Genomic DNA, 21527 nt, shown 5'->3' with positions numbered 1-21527 from the left:
GAGCTAAATTCTATATATATTAATTAAGAGGACGTATGGATGAACTTTGGGGGACTGTAGTCTCGTACCTACCAGACATCTCTGAGTATACTGGCAAATGGAAAGGTGTGTGAAAAAACACAAAGCAAAATGGCTGTGGACACTTTTGACATGAACTTTTTGCCCAGGATTTACTGAGGACTGAAAAAGCTACATTTGTTCAGAGACATTCAAAAGAGACACTAACAAGAGACTGATGAACTGATCAAAAAGAAAAAACTCTCCACCAGAACTTTACATCAGCTGAGTCAAAGAAAGAAGCCAGCCCAAAGAGAGAGGGGGAAACACTGTGCCCTGATATGAAGGAAGTTCAGGACAACATAGAAAAGACTGTTGCACCAATCTGGAGCTAGTTGTCTCAGGTTGCGAGGGGGGATAGCCTGACAGTCCATCTCAAAGTAGCTCCTAGTCCAAATTACGTTCAAGCATTACAGAAGGAAAATTAAGAACAAAAGTTTAGCTACCCATTCTTGTATCAAATCAGACTCCTGTCAATTTTAGAGAAATTATTATCATGCAAATTTGTAAAAAAAAAAAAAAAAAAAAAAAAGTGTTATAAGGTAATTTTAAGGTGAAACTTTAAATGATGAAATTATATATTATGATGAATGGTAAATAATTTGAGTTTAAGTTTCAGTAGGCTTAATAAAAGTTCCTTAAACATAGAAGGATAAATTACAATGCAGGGTGGTGACTAAAGAAAAAGCTTTTGATAAGGCAATACATAATTTGGAGAATAAATAAGAATGGAACTAAGTATTTAAGTTCAAATCAAGTAAAGGAAAATCTTAACATAATTGTATTGTGAATGGCCTAAATCAATATTGGATAGTGAAAACTGGAAAAATTCAAATCTAGAAAAATGATTTATAGTTAAAGGAAAGATTGAAATAACAATTTGAAATAAATTCATAGGACATAAGGTCAGAAAGTAACAGTTCTAAATTGCTATGAGAAAAATTGAAAGAGAACAGTGTTTAAGAAAAAGATAATATTTTACATGAAAACATATGTGAAAAATAATTAGAAAAAAAATTAAGGAATAATAATTAAAACAGAGAGAAATTTACAAAGCATACAGTAAGTTTTAGCCAGCTGATAAAAAAGTGCATCAAAATTGTATAAACAACTAGTTTAATGGGAGTGCCTTAGGAAATAATTATGAGCCAAAAGAAAATAACTCAAAGATAAAAAAGAAATTAATATATATATCAGAAAATAAATTAGTAAAGGAAAGAAGTGTCAAATTCCAACTAAATGATTGTCATTACAGGACTGAGATGCAGATGAAATCAGCCAGCACAGTGAGGGTTCAAATTAAATCAGATGTAGATCTGCCCAGAAAGAAAAAACACTAGATGCAGAAATAGGGATTAAACACTATTGAAAAGTTTGTGTAAAAATAGGAGCATTAATAGAAACATTGACTGTAATATACAATCTGTCCTAGACATTTCTATTTAAATTTAAAGTAGTAATAAATGTATAAATGACTAATAATTTTTGATGGAATCTAAAGGCAATAATTACATATGAAGACAAAACAAGATTATGTTTAGGTTATGATTTAAGAAAATCAATAGGAGAAGATTTTCCAGCTGAAGTTTATATTGTATGTGAAGATACAGTAGGTGAGAGTTCAAAGTGGCTATTAACGCCGCGGCTTGTACCGCCGCCGTTTGAAATAGGTGCCGCTCTGTTTTTAGTGTATGACCGCAGTTTGTGAATGAGCCGCCAGGGGGCGCAAAGGGACGGGATGCGAACGGACAGAAATAGCCCATACAGCTACTGTGCTTGTAAATGATATTAAACAATAAGTCAAAGCATTATAATTCCTTCATTAATCATTTAAAATTTGTTAACACGCTTTATTGTAAACTTTTTAAGTGCAAAGAGGATTCGTTTTGGAAAATAGAATTGAAGAAGTAAAAGACAACTAAAATGAAAGCACAAACATTTAGTACAAATAAGTAGTCTTAAATAAATAAATAAATAAATAAATAAATAAATAAATAAATAAATAAAGCAGCCTAAATATAGAAAGATGTTCAGTGTTTGCTATTTTGATAGGACTAAGACAAGACATTTTCATTTATGTTTTATTTCTGTTTTTATTTCCATTTTCGTTGTTGATTATATTTTACTATCTCATTTATGTCTCAACAATTGTACATAAACGAATAATAAACGAATAATGAAAATAAATGAATAATGAAAATAGGCCTAAATAAATTATTTATTTAAAGACATTGCCGTACAGTACGTGAAACACTGAGAAAAATAAATTGACCTACCTTAAGCAGATCACTAAAAGTATAATAAAAATATTTTTATATATTATATATATTTATATATTATTTTATTTTTAATAATTTAGTTTCAGTTCTGTTCAGTTTTTTTTTTTTTGCTTTTTTTTTTCAAAACGTCAATGTTCTCCTGTAAAGTAGCTATAACTGTTGTTTTGGTTTTTTTTTTTTTTTTTTTTTACTTATGGCTCAGTATGTTTTGTATTTTAACTTCATATTCAGTCACCTTGCATATGTGTGTGAAATATAATGCCGCATAACCGCGGAAAAAGAAGAAAAAGCTGTCAAAGGTTAGAGCTAATTCATCAAAATTAGCTATATTAAAATACAGCATTTATGTTAATACTGGCAGAGTGTGAACAAACTCAAGGCTAAGATATGCGCTTGCCTTTTAATGCATTTGCGGCCTTTTTATAGGCTACAGGCAACTATGTATAATAATGTTTTTTTTTTCTTTTTTTTTGTATGGTAAAGGACAATGCACATTATGTTATTGATGTAAACTTAGGCTAAAACTTACCATTGATAAACGTGACCTACCTCAAGCAGATCACTTAAAGTATAAAAAAAATAAAGTAGGCTATATGTATATATATATATATATTCTTAATAAACTTCACAGCCACAAATATAAAAAACACAACTTGTATTAAAACTGGGCGAGGATTAGAAAGAATACGATGCTTGTTATATAATTTAAATTTTTAATCCAATTTCTGCAAGCACATTTTTTCATTCGCTACTCTGCCAGAAACTTTGCCGCCGGAGAGCACCTCAATAATGTAAACATTTGTTTAAAGATGGAGCGCAAGATGTGCCGAGTGGCAACATGTGAAGAACGATGGCAAAGCTAAGTGTGATTATTGTAATAAACTAAGTTATAAAGCAGAGTCCCGACCAACAGGACTAAGCATATGCGGTTGGCTCATTCTTCACGAATATAGAATTAAAATAATGGCGCGTTAGGTTCACAAAGCAGCGCATTCTCTCCGCCTCATCGTTTAACCAGCGGGACACGCTGCTGAAGCAGGAGAGACACTCCGTCATTCATAATCTTAGCTGATGTATCGGAGTCGAATGAATATCAAAGAGGAATTTTCTTTTAACAGTCCCGATATGTTTAATCTTTTTATTTATTTTTTTTTCGTGTCATTTCTCTTCAGCAAATTATATATATTTTTAAAGCTGCTTGATTCTTTTAAAACCGAAAGCAGAGCCCGTGGTGTTTTTCCATAAGATACTCCTTTATGAATGTTTTAATTTTTTATTAAAGTCTTTAATGTGCTTTTTGATAGTTTTATTTTATTTCAAGCAGCATCTAAATGCGAATTTATCCTCAAAACTTGGCATGAGAGCGATGCAAGTCATGTGTGGCATAATTGCCTTTTTTCCCTGCGCGTGCGAGATCAATTTCTGATATTTTTGCAACTATAATGAAAGCATAAACATTCAGTACAAATAAGTAGTCTTAAATAAATAAATAAATAAATAAATGAATAAAGCTGTCTTTTAACCTAAATATAGAGAGATGTTCAGTGTTTGCTATTTTGACAGGACTAAGACAAGACTTTTTCATTTATGTTTTTATTTCTGTTTTACTTACATTTTCGTTGTTGTATATAGTTTACTATCTCATTTTATGTCTCAACAATTGTAGATAATAATAAACGAATAATGAAAATTAATGAATAATGAAAATAGGCCTAGATATATTATTTATTTAAAGACATTGCCGACATTGAGCTTAAGTTGAATGCAGCTTCATCAAAAGCAAAAAATAAATAAATAAATAAATTGACCTATTTTAAGCAGATTATAATAAAAATATTTTTTGCCGCAGGACATAAATTAAGTCTAGCAGGTTTATTTTTTAATAATTTAGTTTCAGTTCAGTTTTTTTTTTTTTTCCAAAACGTCAATGTTCTCCTTTAAAGTAGCTATAACTGTTGTTTTGTTTTGTTTTTTTACTTAATGGCTCAGTATGTTTTGTATTTGAATTTCAATTTCAGTCACCTTGCATATGCGTGTGAAATATAATGCAAGCATAACCGCTGAAAAAGAAGAAAAAGCTGTCAGTTAGAGCTAATTCATCGAAATAAGCTATATTAAAATACAGCATGCATGTTAATACAGGCAGAATGTGAACAAACTCAAGGTACGGCTAATATGCGCTTGCTTTTTAATGCATTTAAAAAGATTTGCGGCCATTTTATAGGCTACAGGCTATGGTGTATAACAATGTTTTTTTTTTTTTATTTGCATGGTAAAGGACAATGCACATTGATTTGAAACTTTTAATTGCATTTTTATGTCCTGTAAATAATAAAAGTTGAATCAGATTAATAAAATCGAATCTGAATACCTGCAAACGGGGCCACGGTTACTTTTTTTTCACTGACTGGCATGACTGGCAAACGCGTCAGAAAAAAAACTGCTGAATCTCTGCAAATATTTGGTTAACTTATAAAACAAATGTATGGTTTAGTGATGTTGGTAATGAATAAAAAATTGCAAAGCAGAATTATTAAAGTTATTATTTCATTGATCTGAACATAACCATTTATAGTATAATTACTAACCCGTCGTCTAAAATATTAAAATAATAGTCTATTATTTTATTCGTGGCTAGAGCTTGATTAAATTGATTAACAAGCCATGTGCTTTTGTTTGTTTGTTCTCGGTACTGGGTATACGCAAAACATTTTCTAAAATGTCAAGCAGTATTTGTCTATAGCTTTAATTAATTCAAAATATTAAAAATAACAATAATAAAATTATAAAAATACAAAGATAAATAGAGCAGCATTTTGCTAATTATAATAGTCCTTTATATTTATATACATGTGTTTTTGCATATTCGTTATTTCACTTGATGCATTCGTTATTTAATGTTTGAATACTGAAATAAAAAGCCATCGTTTAAAAGGTTATTTCACCATCAAAATGTAGCCTGTTATATGTATCATTAAGGTTTTATATAAAACTGCTGTGCAGTGTAAATGGGACCTTAATACAGTTTAAAGCGAAGTTGTCTGTAAGGATGATGGGCATGGCATGTCTATTGTTGTGGCTCGCGTTGTGAATATTAGAAAATAACTGTCGGGTGAAGGCTTTATGGTCGTGCGGAATTGTCTGCTGCTGTCATGGCTCAGCAGGCAACACCCTATTCAGCTAGGCTATGTTCGGTGTTTTTATGTACAAATTCGTTTTGGCGAATGCTAGAGCGTAATACAGATATTTTAAATAACAAGTAGTTCAGTCCAGAAGTTGCTGTGCATAGAAACATTCATTTTCATAAGGCCCCATATTTAATGCGGTTTGGTTTTAAAACGCATAGGTTTTGCTACGGTTACACCATCCGTCCTCGGGAGTTTTGGATTTTGTGTAACCATGTTTGTGGAAAACACTTGAGGGTGGAGACATACCCCTTCCCCCATCTCATAACCAAAAGCTTGTCTTTCAGGTGTTAATGGGCATCAGTGAGACCGAAATCATGTCGCATTTCCACTGTCGGTCTATAGCTCGCATCGCGTAACGCAAACCCAGCCCCCAGAACGTCCCCCGACTGTTGGAATCGTGCATCCGTTAATAACTCGGTAGAAAATGTATTTTATAACATCCTCATTTAGACACAGTCAAACATTCAGCCCAAATGCACTGGAGAGACCTGAAACGTGTTCCCAAAAATGTTCTGTTTGCACAATTTGATTATTATCATCATATCCAAATACTTTATAAATAATATTCTAAACCTTCTCTGGTGTTTATTGTTTTTAGAAAATATCTAAAATCTTTTAAAAGAAAATATCTTGTAAAATAAAAGTTTGATTTGGCTTTAACGGTTTTATTTATGTAGGCTATATAGGCCTACCTAAACTGTTATAGCTTGATTTTGCTTGTTTTATATTGGTTTATTTATTTAATGCGATTTTATTATATCCGATAATGTAATTCTTTAAATTATATTTCAATGTGGCTGAGGCTTATCAAGATATGACACTTGTTTTGAGTCTACAAAAGGTAATTTGTAAAGTTTTATGTCTTTCTGTTGTATTCATATGGTGTATTATCTGCAAAATAAATAACAAAAAGAAAGAAGCCGCTAGCAGCATCAACAGAGCTGTGAAGAGAGCGCTCTTTTGCTCGGTCTCTCACACACAACCTTTATGTCTGCCGTGTCTTTGTGTAGATTATTATGCGTTATTGAAACATCAAGGGAGACACAGCAAAATCACTTATACATTAAAATTGTATTATTCTATGCAACAGCCTTACATTTAAAACGGAAACATAAGGGCGATTATAAGCAAAAAGACCTCAGCCTATAAGTCTAGATGTTTTCTTTTCCTTTTTTATTTATTTGTTTATGTGTTTGGCACATGTGTGCGATAGAAAAACTAGTGTAATTACGGCAAGCCATCTTTCCCAGACTCGGGGCAAATTCCGCCTTTCCTTTTACTCCGTCCCGAAGCCCCAGCTGGCCCTCCTGCCATCCACTGCGTAAAACATATGCTGGATAAGTTGACGGTTCATTCCGCTGTGGCGATCACAGACTAATAAAGGGACTAAACCGAAAAAAAAATAATGAATGATGAATGAATGAATAAATTAATAATAATAAAATAAAAATATGGTAATAATAAACACAAATGCCGCGTAAGCGGCCTTTTTTATTTTTAGAGATGGTACATTTGAATTGCCTTCAAATGATGGATCTGCGACAGAGAAACTAGGGGTTTTGGGGGACATGCATCACTATATCCTTTTTTCCCCAAACTGTGCATAGTTCAGCTGCAAGTTACTGTACGTCTTTTTTTGAAAAAGCACCCCATGTCCGCTAGTGCCGCGCGCCTCTTTCTCTGGGCAAAAATGAGTTGATTTTTAAAATAATAAATATATAGATTAATTAAATTTTCAGCAAAAGAGACATTTATTTCATATTTCACTATGCATTTCATCTGATCTTTATAGCTTAATTAAACACATATTGTCAAAACCCACACATAGGCCTATTGTATGAAAATGAAAAGGGCATTTTTTGTTATTATTAGACTATTATTTGTTATTTGTTGCCTAGGCTATTTTCACATTTGAGGTGCTTTATTGGCATGACAAGTAACTGTACATTCGTTTTGCCAAAGCAGTGCGCGTCTCACAAACAAGACAGTGCAAAAAGGGCAGTAGTGAAAACAAATATGAAAATAACATATAATAAAAAAAGATTAATAAAAATAAAAATAGAATAAAAAAAATAATAATAAAAATAGATTTTTGATAACATTAAACAGGATAAAGGTAATAATAGTAGCCTATTATCAAAAGTAAGTCCACATAAAGAGTTCCAGTATTTGTGTGTTGGAGACAGGAGCGGGTATTGTTGGGTGAACACACAGCAGCACACACACTCCCCCAGTAAGATGGGTTCTGTTCGACAGGGACTCAAAGTTGTTTTGTATGTGTTGGATTATCGGGTAGAATTTCTCCCGGATCTCGGAGTATTTAGTGCACTCAGTTAGGATATGCAGCTCCGTCTCAATCAGCTGCTGAGGGCACAGCCGCTTCTCCACCGGCAGCCATGTTTTTTTTGTGCCGGCCCGTCTTTACGGCTAGCTGATGTCCGCTGCCCGCTTCTAACATGTTAGAAAATACTGCAAATCAAGCTGTCGGTATCTCCCCGCGGTTGAAATTGTTCGTTATTCGGAAAAAAAGAAGAATAAATATCAGCGCGCAGTAGTTGCTTTCTAGATCATTTTAGGCCTATATTCAGCTGTTTTAATCTTGCAATTCTGATAATTAGAGATAATGTCTGTTTTTATCAACTTGTCTGTCATTTATTTCTCATTTGCTACTTATTTTATTAATTTGTTGATGTTATTAGTCGCTTTTTAGGTGCTGCTATGAATAAAATAAAACTATTAAAAAGCACATTAAAGACTACTCATAAATTAAAACATTCATAAAGGAGTATCTTATGAAAAAACACCAATTACCGGGGTCTGCTTTTGGTTTTAAAAGAATCAAGCAGCTTTAAAAATATAATTTGCTGAAGAGAAATGACAGGGAAAAAAAGATTGAACATATCGGGACTGTTAAAAGAACATTCCTCTTTGAATTATTCTTTCGAGTCCGACACATCAGCTAAGATTATGAACGACGGAGTGTCTCTCCTGCTTCAGTGGCGTGTCCAGCTGGTTATAAACGAGGAGGCGGAGAGAATGCGCTGCTTAGTTACGGCTCGATATATTTAAATAAAAACTAACAACGAGTTGCTTATAACGCTCAAAAAGTTAAACTCAAATGCACAACCCTTGTTGGTTGCACCTGCGGGATGCACAATGAACCTAACGCGCCATAATTTTAATTCTATATTCGTGAAGAATGAGCCAACCGCATATGCTTAGTCCTGTTGGTCGGGACTCTGCTTTATAACTTATTAGTTTATTACAATAATCACACTTAGCTTTGCCATCGTTCTTCACCACATAGCCACTCAACACATCTTGCGGTCCATCTTTAATGTTTAGATTATTGAAGGTGCTATTGACGTTTTGAGAAAAAAATTAATAGTACTGAAACTAAATTATTGAAAATAAACTTGCGGGAGTTCATTTATGTCCTGCGGCAACATTATTTTTATTACACTTTAAGTGATCTGCTTGAGGTAGGTCACGTTTATCAATGGTAAGTTTTAGCCTAAGTTTACATCAATAACATAATGTGCATTGTCCTTTACCATACAAAAAAAAAAAAAAAAACATTATTATACACCAGTTGCCTGTAGCCTATAAAAAGGCCGCAAATATTTTTAAATGCATTAAAAGGCAAGCACATAGCTTAGCCTTAGTTTGTTCACACTCTGCCTGTATTAACATAAATGCTGTATTTTAATATAGCTAATTTTGATTAATTAGCTTTAACTGACAGCCTTTTCTTCTTTTTCCGCGGTTATGCGGCATTATATTTCACACGCATATGCAAGGTGACTGAATATGAAATTAAAATACAAAACATACTGAGCCATTAAGTAAAAAAACAAAACAAAACAACAGTTATACTTTAAAGCAGAACATTGACGTTTTGAAACAAAAAACGGAACTGAAACTAAATTATTAAAAATAAACCTGCCAGACTTAATTTATGTCCTATTTTCATTATTCATTTATTTTCATTATTCGTTTATTATTATGTACCATAATTGAAACATAAAATGAGATCGTAATTATAATCAACAACGAAAATGTAAATAAAAACGTAAATTAAAAATATAAATGAACATGTCTAGTCTTAGTTCTATCAAAACAGCAAACACTACATCTCTCTATATTTAGACTAAAAGACTGCTTTATTTATTTATTTATTTATTTATTTATTTATTTATTTATTTAAGACTAATTATTTGTACTGAATGTTTGTGCTTTCATTTTAGTTGTCTTTCATTTCTTCAATTCTATTTTCCAAAACGAATCCTCTTTGCACTTAATAAGTTTACAATAAACCAGGTAAACAAAATTTAAATGTAAGTTGAGGTGATCGCAAGTTCACAACTGTGAGGTGATGTGCTCTACCGGCAGGATAATCTATATTATTTTGCTGTTTTTTATATGCGCACGTTTAAGATTTGAGATTATAACATTGCCATGATAGTCAAAGAAATCAAAACATTATTTTCACCCCAACGCAATTTAATCGGGCACTGAAGGCTAATAACTTAATTCTTATATTTGCTTTTTGACTTCTCACCATGTATCTTTTCTACAGCATAGTATAGTGTAAGAGCATGTCTATTACCAGAAAAACTAAATTAAAATTATATTTTAATTGAACACATCACATCACATACAGTAAGCTACGCCTACAGAACAGTCTGTTTAGCATTGTGAAAAGGCAAAGCTGAATATCTGTGGTTAAAGTGCCACCCAGCGGTCAAATGCTGCTGGCGCATCAAGTACCGCCGTCGCCGCGGTATGAATGGCGGCACAAGGAACACATTGAAGTAGTAACATCTGTATGTCCTTTTGGATGGTAAATATTTTAAGTGGTTTGATTTCTATTGAGTTTATTTTAGGTAACTATCAGAGGAGGGTAGAAACTTATTTGTACTCGTGTAGCTTGATGACTAGCATATACTGTATACACCAGAATGCATAAAGGGTTATAATAAGGGAGAAGATCATTGTATGGACACTGTCACAATATGTGGATGATTGAATTATCTACAGCTTCACAGAGCTCTAGTTCAATTAAAAGACTTGAGTGGAGACCATTGCTCCAAACAGTGAGATGATGACTGTTTTTAGTGTTGACTGGATAGAGAATTATTCTGTAAACAAGCACAGTTGAGAAACTATGATGAGTAGATGATTAGAGGTAGCATCAGGAGCAGATTATGAAGCAGGGATATTTATTACATCTGTGACAAGAGAAGTATTTCCTAAATTTTGAAATGCCTTCAGAAATAAGTTCATAATGGGTTTGCATTCATAAAGTAATCATGAAGTTAATGAGTGATAAATAAATAAAAACATCTAAAGGAGTATGAAAAATTATGAATAAAACAAAAGAGAGAGTAATTGTATTATGCTCAGTTACCAGAAATGGCTGAAAGAGATGAAGATGATCCATCAAGACCAACCCTCAATGAAATATGTGAAAATAATAAACTTAATGGGATTAATGTGTTAACAAGTGCATTGGTGAGTGATGGCATGGAAACTGACAGAAACAAGCATCTAACACCGCATCGCATGAACTGCTATTGGGTCGACCCTTGAAAGAAACCTTGAAAGAAACCTTGCAAGAAACAGCATGACCCTTGCAAGAAACCACATAAAACTTTGCATAAAACCTGGCATATAATCTCACCTATAACCTTGCACATAACCTCTTGGAATGGTTTGCAAAGATGTCTAATGCAGTAGGGACTTTAATAAAGAAACAATTAATTGCCATGTGCATAGCGATATCTGTGCAGGAAACCAGAAAGGAGCCATGTGAGAGAGCAGAGATATAAGGTCCAATTGGTCCAGCTGATCGAGTCTATCTGTGGATGCTCTGGAGAGCTCAGGAGGAAAGGACCATATCTGGATGAGGGCAAATCCAACAGCTGCCAAAGTGGATGCCATTGATGAGGTACCAATGCCTCAAAGGAGCGAAAGGGAACAACTCCAGCAAGGGAAAGCTGACTGGAAACAGAGGAGCCTGAATATTCCAAAGCTCTAAACTACTAAGTGCCACGTGTGGAAGCAAGAGTTTATCAGAACAAAGAAAAGAGTGATTCTGATAATGTGCCTGAATACCACATACAGAAGTGCCACAAGTCAAGGGATGATGAATGCACAACTGCAGATTTCAAAACTCAGACTCTCAACCACACATCTCCATTAACAACTTTTCAAAGTCTAATGAAGATGCTGATAGCTTGGAATAAGAGAAACAAGGATGAGCAAAGATCAAGATCAACATTTGATGCTTTTTACGTTTGCATATTGCTTTCATGGTACCTATATATAATATCACTTCAGTATATTCTACATGAGTGTGAAAACTAGCAGCTAGCACTGAACCAACTGAATACTTATGCTTAAAACATTGTTGTCTTTGATGTGTTAAGAGAAAAACAGAGTACAGTCTTTTACTTCCTTCAAATCAAAAGTAAAAGGGAAGATGTTTGGCTGGACTTCTGTCAAAGTACAGTGGCATAATCTAGTCAATTGATAACAGCTATGTGGCTAATATCAGTCACTAGATAGAGGTAATTAAGAGAACTGGATTATGAAATTGCACTTTGGGGTTAAAAGACAATAATATTAAGACTAAAGTCTTAAGAGGAGGGATTGAAGAAGATTTTATTCTCTCTGTATGAAGTATTTTCTAAGTGTAAAGCAGTTAATTTTCTCTTCTCAAAATGTATGTAGTGTTTGCAGCAAACATGCCGGCCTGTGTTAAAAATACAGTGATATGTCTGTGTAAGATGAGTATGCCTGCACAGGAGCAACACTAGGAGAAGGCTGAGTGACTGATTGTGTAGAATAACTGAATATGTAAAGCACTGATTATTTATGTTAAATACTTCTATGAAGCTATATGTGTCAGAAGTTAGAATGAGTAACATATTATCAAGTTATTATCCTATCATGACAATGTATGTAAACACTTAGTTCCTTTGCATAAGTTGCATCTATACTTTACTGACATATACCTGTAACATCTCTGTTGACATGAGCTAGTGGGCTGAGAGCCAAGAAAAGCAGGACCCCTTAGACTAAAAACCTATTCAAAAATGGTCAAGAGTTAAAAAGAGACTTAGGGGTGTGTCAAATAATCCTTTATAAAAATTGTAACAAACACACTGAAACTTTAGAAGGTGTCCAGGAGAGACTTCAGAAAGCTCTGGGGTCTGCTCTGCTCTTTCTCGGCTTTATTATGGAGAATAAAGTCTATTTTCTGATATTCAAAACCTCTGGTCTGATAATTTGTAATTAATGAGAAGTCAATATTTACCACAACACATATTGATCTACAATTCAAGTGAAGTAGAATATTACCAATATGAAGTAACACCTGTTCTAAGGTCCTTTTCATTAGCTCCTCCTTCAGTCTGGTCCACACTTCATTTGTCACTTTTGACTTGAATCTGGGATGCAAGGCTGTGCCCTCCTCCATCTGATATTCAAGACAAAAACACTGAGTCAATCACTGAATAATTCTAATGAAAACAAGAGCAAATTCAGCAGGATTACACTGCACCCCTGGTATCTTTTTGAGAGGTCATTCCAGATAGGGTCCTTGATGGTCTTTGTGAAGGAGGAGTCCTCTTTATTCACTGTGAAGTGGTGCTGGAGCTTATTTAAGATAGGCAGAATCTGACCCAAGTTTTGGCTCCTTTCAGCAGAGACGCAGAGGGTTGACGTGTAAAGTATCTTTGTAATTTTGACAAACTCTTCTGCTTTTCTAAAATCCTCATCAGAAATTCTCTGCAGTCTGTAAAATATGATCAGATTCATTAGCTGGACTATAGATTCATGAGCAAAATCGTTTACACTGAAAATTGAATAAGCATTTAAAATGAGAACAGAGTTTTTACCTGTCCTTGTCCATTAATTTCTTAAGACGATGGTCCATGGAGGTGGCCTGGAAGGCAGAGAACTGCTCTAGGAATCGCTCCACCATGAGGAATAAGCTATTCCACCTTGTTTTCACATCAAGGATGACAGCATGTTCTGGAAGACCTAAAATGGGAAAGAGAAATTTATGTTTGTGTTTGTGTGGTTATCAAAGTGGCTGTTTATTTGCAGAAATGTTTTACTGCATGATTTAGCAAAGGATTTTTATTAACTATTTGGCCAAAGAGTTTTGCACTAAGGTTCATCTATTCTGATTTCTACCTACCGAGAAGATGCTGCTTCTCTTTAAGGATAGGTTTAGCCAGGGTGGATCTTTTCAGCCACACCACCATTGCTCTGATCCTTCCTGCCCACTGTGAGACTGAGGTAATTGTGGAAAGCTTCTGAGCAGCAATATTGAGAGTGTGAGCAAAGCAGCCAATTTTTTTAATACTCATCTCTTTTTACTGCTACATCCATGTTTGCTGCATTGTCACAGCAACTACTCTATCCTTTATATTAAATTCATCAAGAATATCTCTTATCTCTTCTGCTAAAATGTCCCCTGTCTGGGATGTGTATACTGCCCTTGTATGTAGGACCCTCTCTTTCATGGAACCCTCTCTGACAAAGTGAAGTGACACTGTCAGGTAGTGGTCCTGTGCAATGCTGATCCAGCCATCAGCAGTCACAGCCACATCTCTCACATCTTGCAACTCTTTCTTGATATTTTCTTTTTCAACTGCAGGTATGAGGGTATTTGAGAGCATGTCTCGGCTGGGGGACTGATTTCTGGGGTTTAAAGTGCTTATCATCTCCCTATATTTGACATCATCAAACACAAAAAAGTAACATTAGCATTATTTTATCATTGTTGCTTACTATAAAAAGATTTAAAAATTATCTAGGTTAAGAGACTACCTACAAACATGGCCAACAGCCTAAATGGTAATAATATTACAACATCATTTACAGCTTACTGTTCTTAGCTCCACCATGAAGCCTCCACAGGAGAAAAAGGCAGCAAACTTTTAACAATAAAATTTGTAACGGCCCTGTGGCATTCATCTTTCCTTTCCTTGTTCATTTTTCTGCCAGTGCAATGGATTATCACTTGATGGTATCCTAATTCCAGGGTCAGCAGGAGCAGACTATAACATTAATGTGAAGAAAACTTGAAAGCTAAACTGTTAATGCAGCCAAGGATAAGGACATTTAAATAAGACAAGTTTAATGTGAGGTAAACTTTATCATTTACCGTTAACCTTAAAGCATTTTAGTATCAATTTAGCTAGGTATTTAAAGCCATCGGATCAGTACATAACGCTGCACAGCATACATTAGGTCCAAAAAAAGAATGAATACATTTTCCCCGCACAAACTTAGGCCCCGTTCACACTGTCAGGTCTTGATGCCCAATTCAGATTTTTTTGTCTGTCCGTTTACACGTTCTTTTAATTGTGACCCATATCGAATTCATGCGTTTACACTTGCCATACAACCTATGATGCATGCATAAAGGCGGGTCCTAGCATCTGTGCCACACTAGCCACGATGGAATAAATTTTCTTTTTAGCTCTACGAAATATGTGGTGTAGTATAAGCAGCAAATGGTTCAGTCCAGATTTACCCCCACGCAGTTTATGTAATGGTACGGCCCTGATGTGTGTGTGTGTGTAAGATGTAGCCTGTGTGCGCACTGGTGTTAAAGGGAATAAAGTTGTTCTATGTGTAGCCCGCAGTGCGTGCATTGATAACGTTAATAGCGTAAAAATTACAACATGAATTTGCCCAACTTTAAAATGATTTTGAGGCGAAGGAGGTGGGGAAGGGCCTGCATCGCAGCTAGCGCTTATTGTTTATATGCTGTATGATGTCCTACACCACTGAGAGGAATTTGTGGTACGAGAGAGATCTCAGGTCTAGTGGGAGCAAATAATGGCGACTGACCACCGTCCTCCATGTTTCCTCTGTTGTTGTTGTTTTTTCCCACGTCGGAATATCCACACACGCTCTCTCTTCCACACCATTAAACCGCGGAGAAGCACCACATTGTCACAAGTTTAAGCAAAAAAAATCGGAATTGGGTCACATTTAACTGGTAGTGTAATCTGGGCCTTAGCTTTAACGGTACACAAGCAAGAAGTGCTAAAAACTGATTTTGTATGTCTGTTTGCCTTTCGGAGCCCCAACCATCGCGCAGTTATACTCATCAGTCATGGAAGACTACAGTTGTGGTGGGCACGTTGTTGGAGGCCCTGAGTCAGGAAAATACTAAGAGGATGAAGATAATGACTGCGTCGGAGCAACTTTCTGCTCGTAAATTAATTCTGTGTACTGTCATGGGGACTCTGCAGATATCATAATGTCAAATTTAAGACCTTTTACGACCTTTTTAGGACCATTAAGTATTACATTTAAGACCTATATCGCAATATCAAAAACACGCGAGAGAAAATGTAAAAGCATTAAATTAGGGGTAAAACAAAGTTATTTAAATTGAACAGTGGTAAAGTCAGATTAAATGCACCGTTGAACTACAGAAAAAACAAACATCTTATGCAGATTTATACTTTCACCTGGCACCGCATCGCACAACTCACAAAACAGATTAAGGCTTTTATACTTGACACGTTCACCATTGAGATATTTTTTTTTAATGACAGGCGGCGCTCCAAAAAAACAGAAAGTAAAATCAGACGAATAAAAAGATAATCATTATCATTGAAGATGTTTTTGGGGGCCTCTTTTTTTGTTGTTTTAACAAACTTATCCCTCAGGTTTTTCCAAAGTTTTACAAAAACTTTCCTACTTTCCGATGGCTGTTGCAATTTCTAGCCAATAATTATTGGTCATTCTGGCAAGCAGAAATGTAACCGTGATAGAAAATAGGTAATAATAGGTATAAATTAGGTATTTTAGGTATTATAGCTTACTGTACTATTCACTCTTTAAATAAATGCTACTATCAATCCCATTTTATCACTAAAATAAAGTGAACTAGTGTCTGCTGTAAAGTGTTTTGTAAAGTACTTCAATTACTCTGTTGTGGTAATTCTATAGTTGCTATTGTAACACAACTACAGTATGCTGAAGCTTCTTTGGAGAGCAAAAGCACGAAAGGAGTCTGACTGAGCGAGAGCAGATCATTCGCACGTGAGCAGCCAGTGTTTTGAGAGCTCGCAAGCAGTTTTGTCCATGAACAAAAGGAAACCGGCGCGCGAGCAGAGATTCGCTCTCTCGTATTACAGCACTTCTTACTTATAAAACTGTACTTGCGACATTTGTCAGTGAAATCATGTTGCGTGCACTCAAAGCGAACTTCCGCAAACACAGCGATGATGTCACATTTGCCGCGCGCACTGGGTTTAATATCAGAAAGCTGATTGGCTATTGAAAGTTGACCTTTTTGTAGTTGTAATGCAAATTACAATTGGACTAGTGAAATAAAGAACTACAACACCCCAAAGACCTAGCAATAAAAACAAAAATAAAGACCTGTGCAAAAATATTTAAGACCTAGAACAGCAAATTTAAGACTTTTTAAAGCCATAAATTTCGATTTTTTTATTTTAAGACTTTAACACTTTTTAAGACCCCGCGGGGACCCTGTGTCAGGTGTTTTATCATATTTGACGTGTTGCCAGTCTTGGTCGCGATAACTTTACAGATATTGCATCGTGCGCTGTTGCCGTCAATCTTTGCATAATGTAGCCATACTTTTGATTACTTAAACATCCTTTGCATTAAATGTATGCTATGCTTTAAAGAGTAGTAGTGTACGCATTACAGCCTCACATTTGACAAGCTCTGAGTGAGTGCGCGTAACCGTCGTAAACTACTGATTTTCAAGACAGCCTTGCTGCAGTCAATCACCAGCATTTGACCCGGTCACGTTAAGGATGGCTCAGATTTTCTAGCTCACTGACGTTGACAAGATTATACCCTTGAGTATCGAAATTTGGTACCGAACGCAAAAGAATTTTTCGATACTCGATAGTAGCAAGACGATTCGGTCGATACCCAGCCCTAATTGCAAGGTATTCACACACAAAGTAGGCCTACCTGAAACTTTGAATTAGAAAAAGCTTAATAATACATTGGACAGATCATCAACACACTGATTTATCCTCTTTGTGCTGCTCAGTTTTTGAAAGTGTCCGATTGAGTTTCTTCTTCTGACGGGAATACTTTAAGTGCTGCCAATAGTTAGTAAAGCCTGGCTTATTGTGGTCAAAGTAGTTGATTATATTAATAAAAGTGAAACTGACAGGAGCAGTATGGATTGTCATTCACTGAACTTGTCATTAACTAAACATGATGTAGCCTAATATAGGCTATTCTGAAACTGTGAATATTTTGCTGTCATTTTAATTATATTAAAACTTTATTCAACAGACCAGTTTGTGTTTTGGCGCTGAAGCATTTAAGTGGACCTTGTTTTAAACTTTCTCCATCTCACTCAAAAAAGGAAACATAAGCTGGACCACAACATATATCAATGTCATAATGAATGCTCAAATAATGTAGCCTATAGTTTATAGCAAGCATCATGTTTAGTTAGATTGTGTGTTTGTCATATACAGTCAGCCTATAGGTCTGTTATTTTTACAAAAGAAGATTTATCATTTGAGTTTATCACCAGAGCTATAGAAACTGTATTATGCTTAGAAAAAAAAACAGCACAGTATCAGATCTGTATTAATCAATGCTCAGAATTTTTTGTATCGAGATCGGATCGGTTCCAAAAAAAATGGTATCGGTGCATCCCTAGAAAAAAATAAAGGAACACAAACTGCCATGATGTTTCAAGGGGTTAAAAGAGAACATGGTTGTATTTTTGAGTGCAATATGTACATTTTAGGTTTTGGTTTTAAGATACTAATGTGGAGCTTTACATACAAACACAAACTTTGAAAAGCCCCAGCTTTAGCACAATTACTGAGAGTGTATTAGCATTTCATCATCATCATCATCAAAAAAAGAAGAAAAAAGAACATACCTGAAGACTTGCATAACAAACATCCACCACAGATGTTGGCCAGTTTTAGAAACAATTTCACAAGTATATCTGAAAGCTTGAACAGTTCAATTATATTAATACTAGGGATGCTCAATATCATCGATTAACCGTTAACCAAAAGGGTGCGTTTGTAACCGATTAATGCTATCAGTTAAACCATGAAACATATTATTTGATATATTTTTAGTTTGGCTGCATAAGGGGCCGATTGAATGCGCCTTTGCGTTAAGAGGGGCATCTTTTGCTCGCGGCTCATCCCAGAGCAGCAGTTTGTGTTGTCAAGACAACTACAGAGAACTTTTAAAGAGCATGGTTTCCGCTACATTCATTCTTCCATGGCGGGGACCAAAATGCATCCCGCCACGGCTACATTATCCATTCAAAACATTCAGTTATTGTTGTTGTTTTTAATAGCGGATTATAATCGCATCAAAATGTATTAAAAGGTAAGTGGATTATAACGCAAACTTTTCTGTAACCGTATAGTCTGTTTAACCCTTTGGCGTTACGTGCTGACTGACTGACAGGTGCGCGATGCGTGAGGCCAGAAAACACGACGAAGCTTTCAGTTAAGATGAACACAGTTTCTATAGTTCTACTTTATTTAAAGATAAAGGAATATGGCTCTGCATATAATCACTCTATCTTGCTAGAGTTTATAGCCGTTTCGCTTTACTTCAGGACGCATTATTGCCGCTCTGAAGGTCTAATCGCTGTTTTAAGTTATCCAGAGCTGGATGAATATACAAATCTTGAATATCAATTTATTATATATTATTAAATATTACAATTGTAACAACACAGACACAATCGATACCCAGCTGATTCAGTCGTTTCATGAGAAGAAGCGCGGTCCTCTCTTCTTTTTTCCTTGTCAACATAAAGGCAGTGAGGTGCGCCTCGTTTTCGGCCCCTTGTTTAACTGCAAGGCATACTTAACTTGCGGGACGACAACGTATAACCCGTGCCTACAGACTAGGGATGTAACGGTATTGTAAATACCGTCATACCGCAATATTATTTTTTTTCGATATTACCGAAGTCGCATGACTCGGTAAAACTATAGGTCTTCTGAGAAAATTTGCTCAGGCGAATGAAGCGAACGGGAGATAGCGAAAACTACAATTGCCATCAGCCCATGCTTGACCATCATCCCTTGCGGTCTGTTGTCGCTACAGATCCAGTAATGCGGAAATGGAGTGTGCTGCTAGAAGCGGGGATGAAAAGAGCTGGAAAACTCTAAGGCCCTGTTTACACTAATGCGTTTTAGTTTGAAAACGCATAAGTTTTGCTACGGTTACGCCAACCGTCCACACTACGCCGGAGTTCTCGAGCGCCGAAAACTGCTGCTCCGTCTCAGTGTGGATGATGGAAAACGGAGACATCTGAAAACGGAAGCGGGGCTGCAGACATTCGCCTCTCTGATTGGGGCTTTTCCTGAATATTAAGTAGCCTAACACGCACAGTTCAGTCCTGCATTATCTCCGTGTAAGTTCAGACTTCGCAAGTTTGATCAAGGCTGCAGTCTCTTCTTCTCAGTTTGATATGGAAAAGCAGATTATACCGAGGACACGGGTAAATCTTCAAAGGGAACAGTGTACTTTATAACTTCATTCACATCACCCTGGCTTGTTTCACTTTCTCAACAATAAAATGTAAACATGATTTAAGGAACTGCCTATTTTCATTTTAATATTAGCAACTTAGACAGCAGACATGTTGAGGCGTCGTGCTGCATAAGATGAGCGTCATCTTCACTGTGTGGATATTGATAACAAAACGGAGCCGATAACAACTGCCTCCTTTCAATTTCAGTGAAAATACGAAACACACCCTCTCTTTTGCTGAGTATCAGTTTTAATAATCGATAATGGCCATTTTAAAAGTATAACATACAATAAGTTTATACATTATAGGAAATAAAGGCAAGCGATCAGTCAATATACAGAATGTACGTGGTTACATTAATCATTAACTTATCTTTGCGCTCAGCCAAAACACGTTACCTGAGAACAAGTAATAGATTCCAATGACCAAAGTCAGGGAATATGTCGTTAGATAAAGACAACAAGATAAATGAAATATCCCGTTTAATAAATATAGTGAGATTAGATCCAGCGGGAGATGCTTGATGAGAAGTCCGACTAGCAGAGCTCTCATCTGTGTAGATGGGCTGAGTGTGATTAAATGTTGAATGTGATGAGTTTTCAACACTACTAAATTGAAACTTTATTTTTTTACATGGTTTAATAATTTTTTGTTATTAAAATTGAAGTTCCTGTTTCAAAGCTTACAGATAGATGGCTAATTTGTATGTCATTGACACTTTTGGCACTTTTTTGGAGTATTTTCATAAGTTTTGTTTTTTCCTGTAAATGATTCAATAAATACCGTACCGTGACATTCATACCGAGGTATTACCGTACCGTGAAATTCTGATACCGTTACATCCCTACTACAGACACATTTGCCAAAGAAGCAAAATGGAAGAAGAATATTGCTGTTTAACAGACGTGTTGATGCCAAACTAGCGCTGATGTTGACCTGGATCTGCATCATAAACACAACAAATAGGCTTTACCTTTTATTTTACAGCTTATAAAGCATGTATGCACAATAATGTAACATCATATTTAAACAACAAAACTGTTTACAAAAAGTCAACCTATGCGCGCGTGTTGTTGTCTTTTCATCACGCAGCGCACGCACTTGAACCGCGAGAGAGAGAGAGAGGAAACCATATCAGGACATATTCTTTAAAATAATGATTTCTATTAAAATGTAAAAAGGTTTTGTGATTATAATAATGACAGCGGGGCATTAAATAAATGCATATTTTCCGTGGAGCTGGCGATTTGAGAAAGTCTGCGATTTTATTTGACAGAAGAAAAAAAAAACATGATTGGCGAAAAAAAAACAGCCTATGCCGGTTATTAAAAAGAATCAGTCAGTATTTTCGTTTTGTAATATAAATTAATTATTGAAGTGAAAATAATTTAGGGCAGTCCTATTTATTTTATTCATTTTATTTAGTTCTTCTCTTATTCTGTTCTTCTG

General features: G+C 35.3%; 1 protein-coding gene across 11 annotated transcripts in view; it reads right to left on the bottom strand.

The window, feature by feature from the left end:
- The window catches only part of LOC137487301 (uncharacterized), a 173377-nt gene that overhangs the window by 81262 nt on the left and 70588 nt on the right, over positions 1 to 21527 (bottom strand). Inside the window, exons 4-8 of one of the 11 annotated variants that reach the window (XM_073926371.1) lie at positions 14428 to 14598; positions 13734 to 14266; positions 13429 to 13573; positions 13092 to 13325; positions 12890 to 13007 (exon numbers count right to left, since the gene is read on the bottom strand). The exons of 7 other annotated variants lie outside the window; for them this stretch is intronic. In XM_073926371.1, the coding sequence (XP_073782472.1) occupies positions 12890 to 13007 (118 nt within the window). In that variant the 5' untranslated portion in view covers positions 13092 to 13325; positions 13429 to 13573; positions 13734 to 14266; positions 14428 to 14598. Of the gene's footprint in view, positions 1 to 12889; positions 13008 to 13091; positions 13326 to 13428; positions 13574 to 13733; positions 15438 to 21527 lie in introns of those variants that run through there. 3 more of the 11 variants (XR_012392331.1, XM_073926372.1, XM_073926373.1) reach the window with 3 other exon arrangements.

The sequence above is a fragment of the Danio rerio genome, chromosome 16 (assembly GCF_049306965.1).
Source record: "Danio rerio strain Tuebingen ecotype United States chromosome 16, GRCz12tu, whole genome shotgun sequence".
Taxonomy (NCBI): Eukaryota; Metazoa; Chordata; class Actinopteri; order Cypriniformes; family Danionidae; genus Danio; species Danio rerio.
The sequence above is the reverse complement of the archived record's forward strand: the minus strand, read 5'-3'. Positions and strand labels throughout refer to the sequence as shown.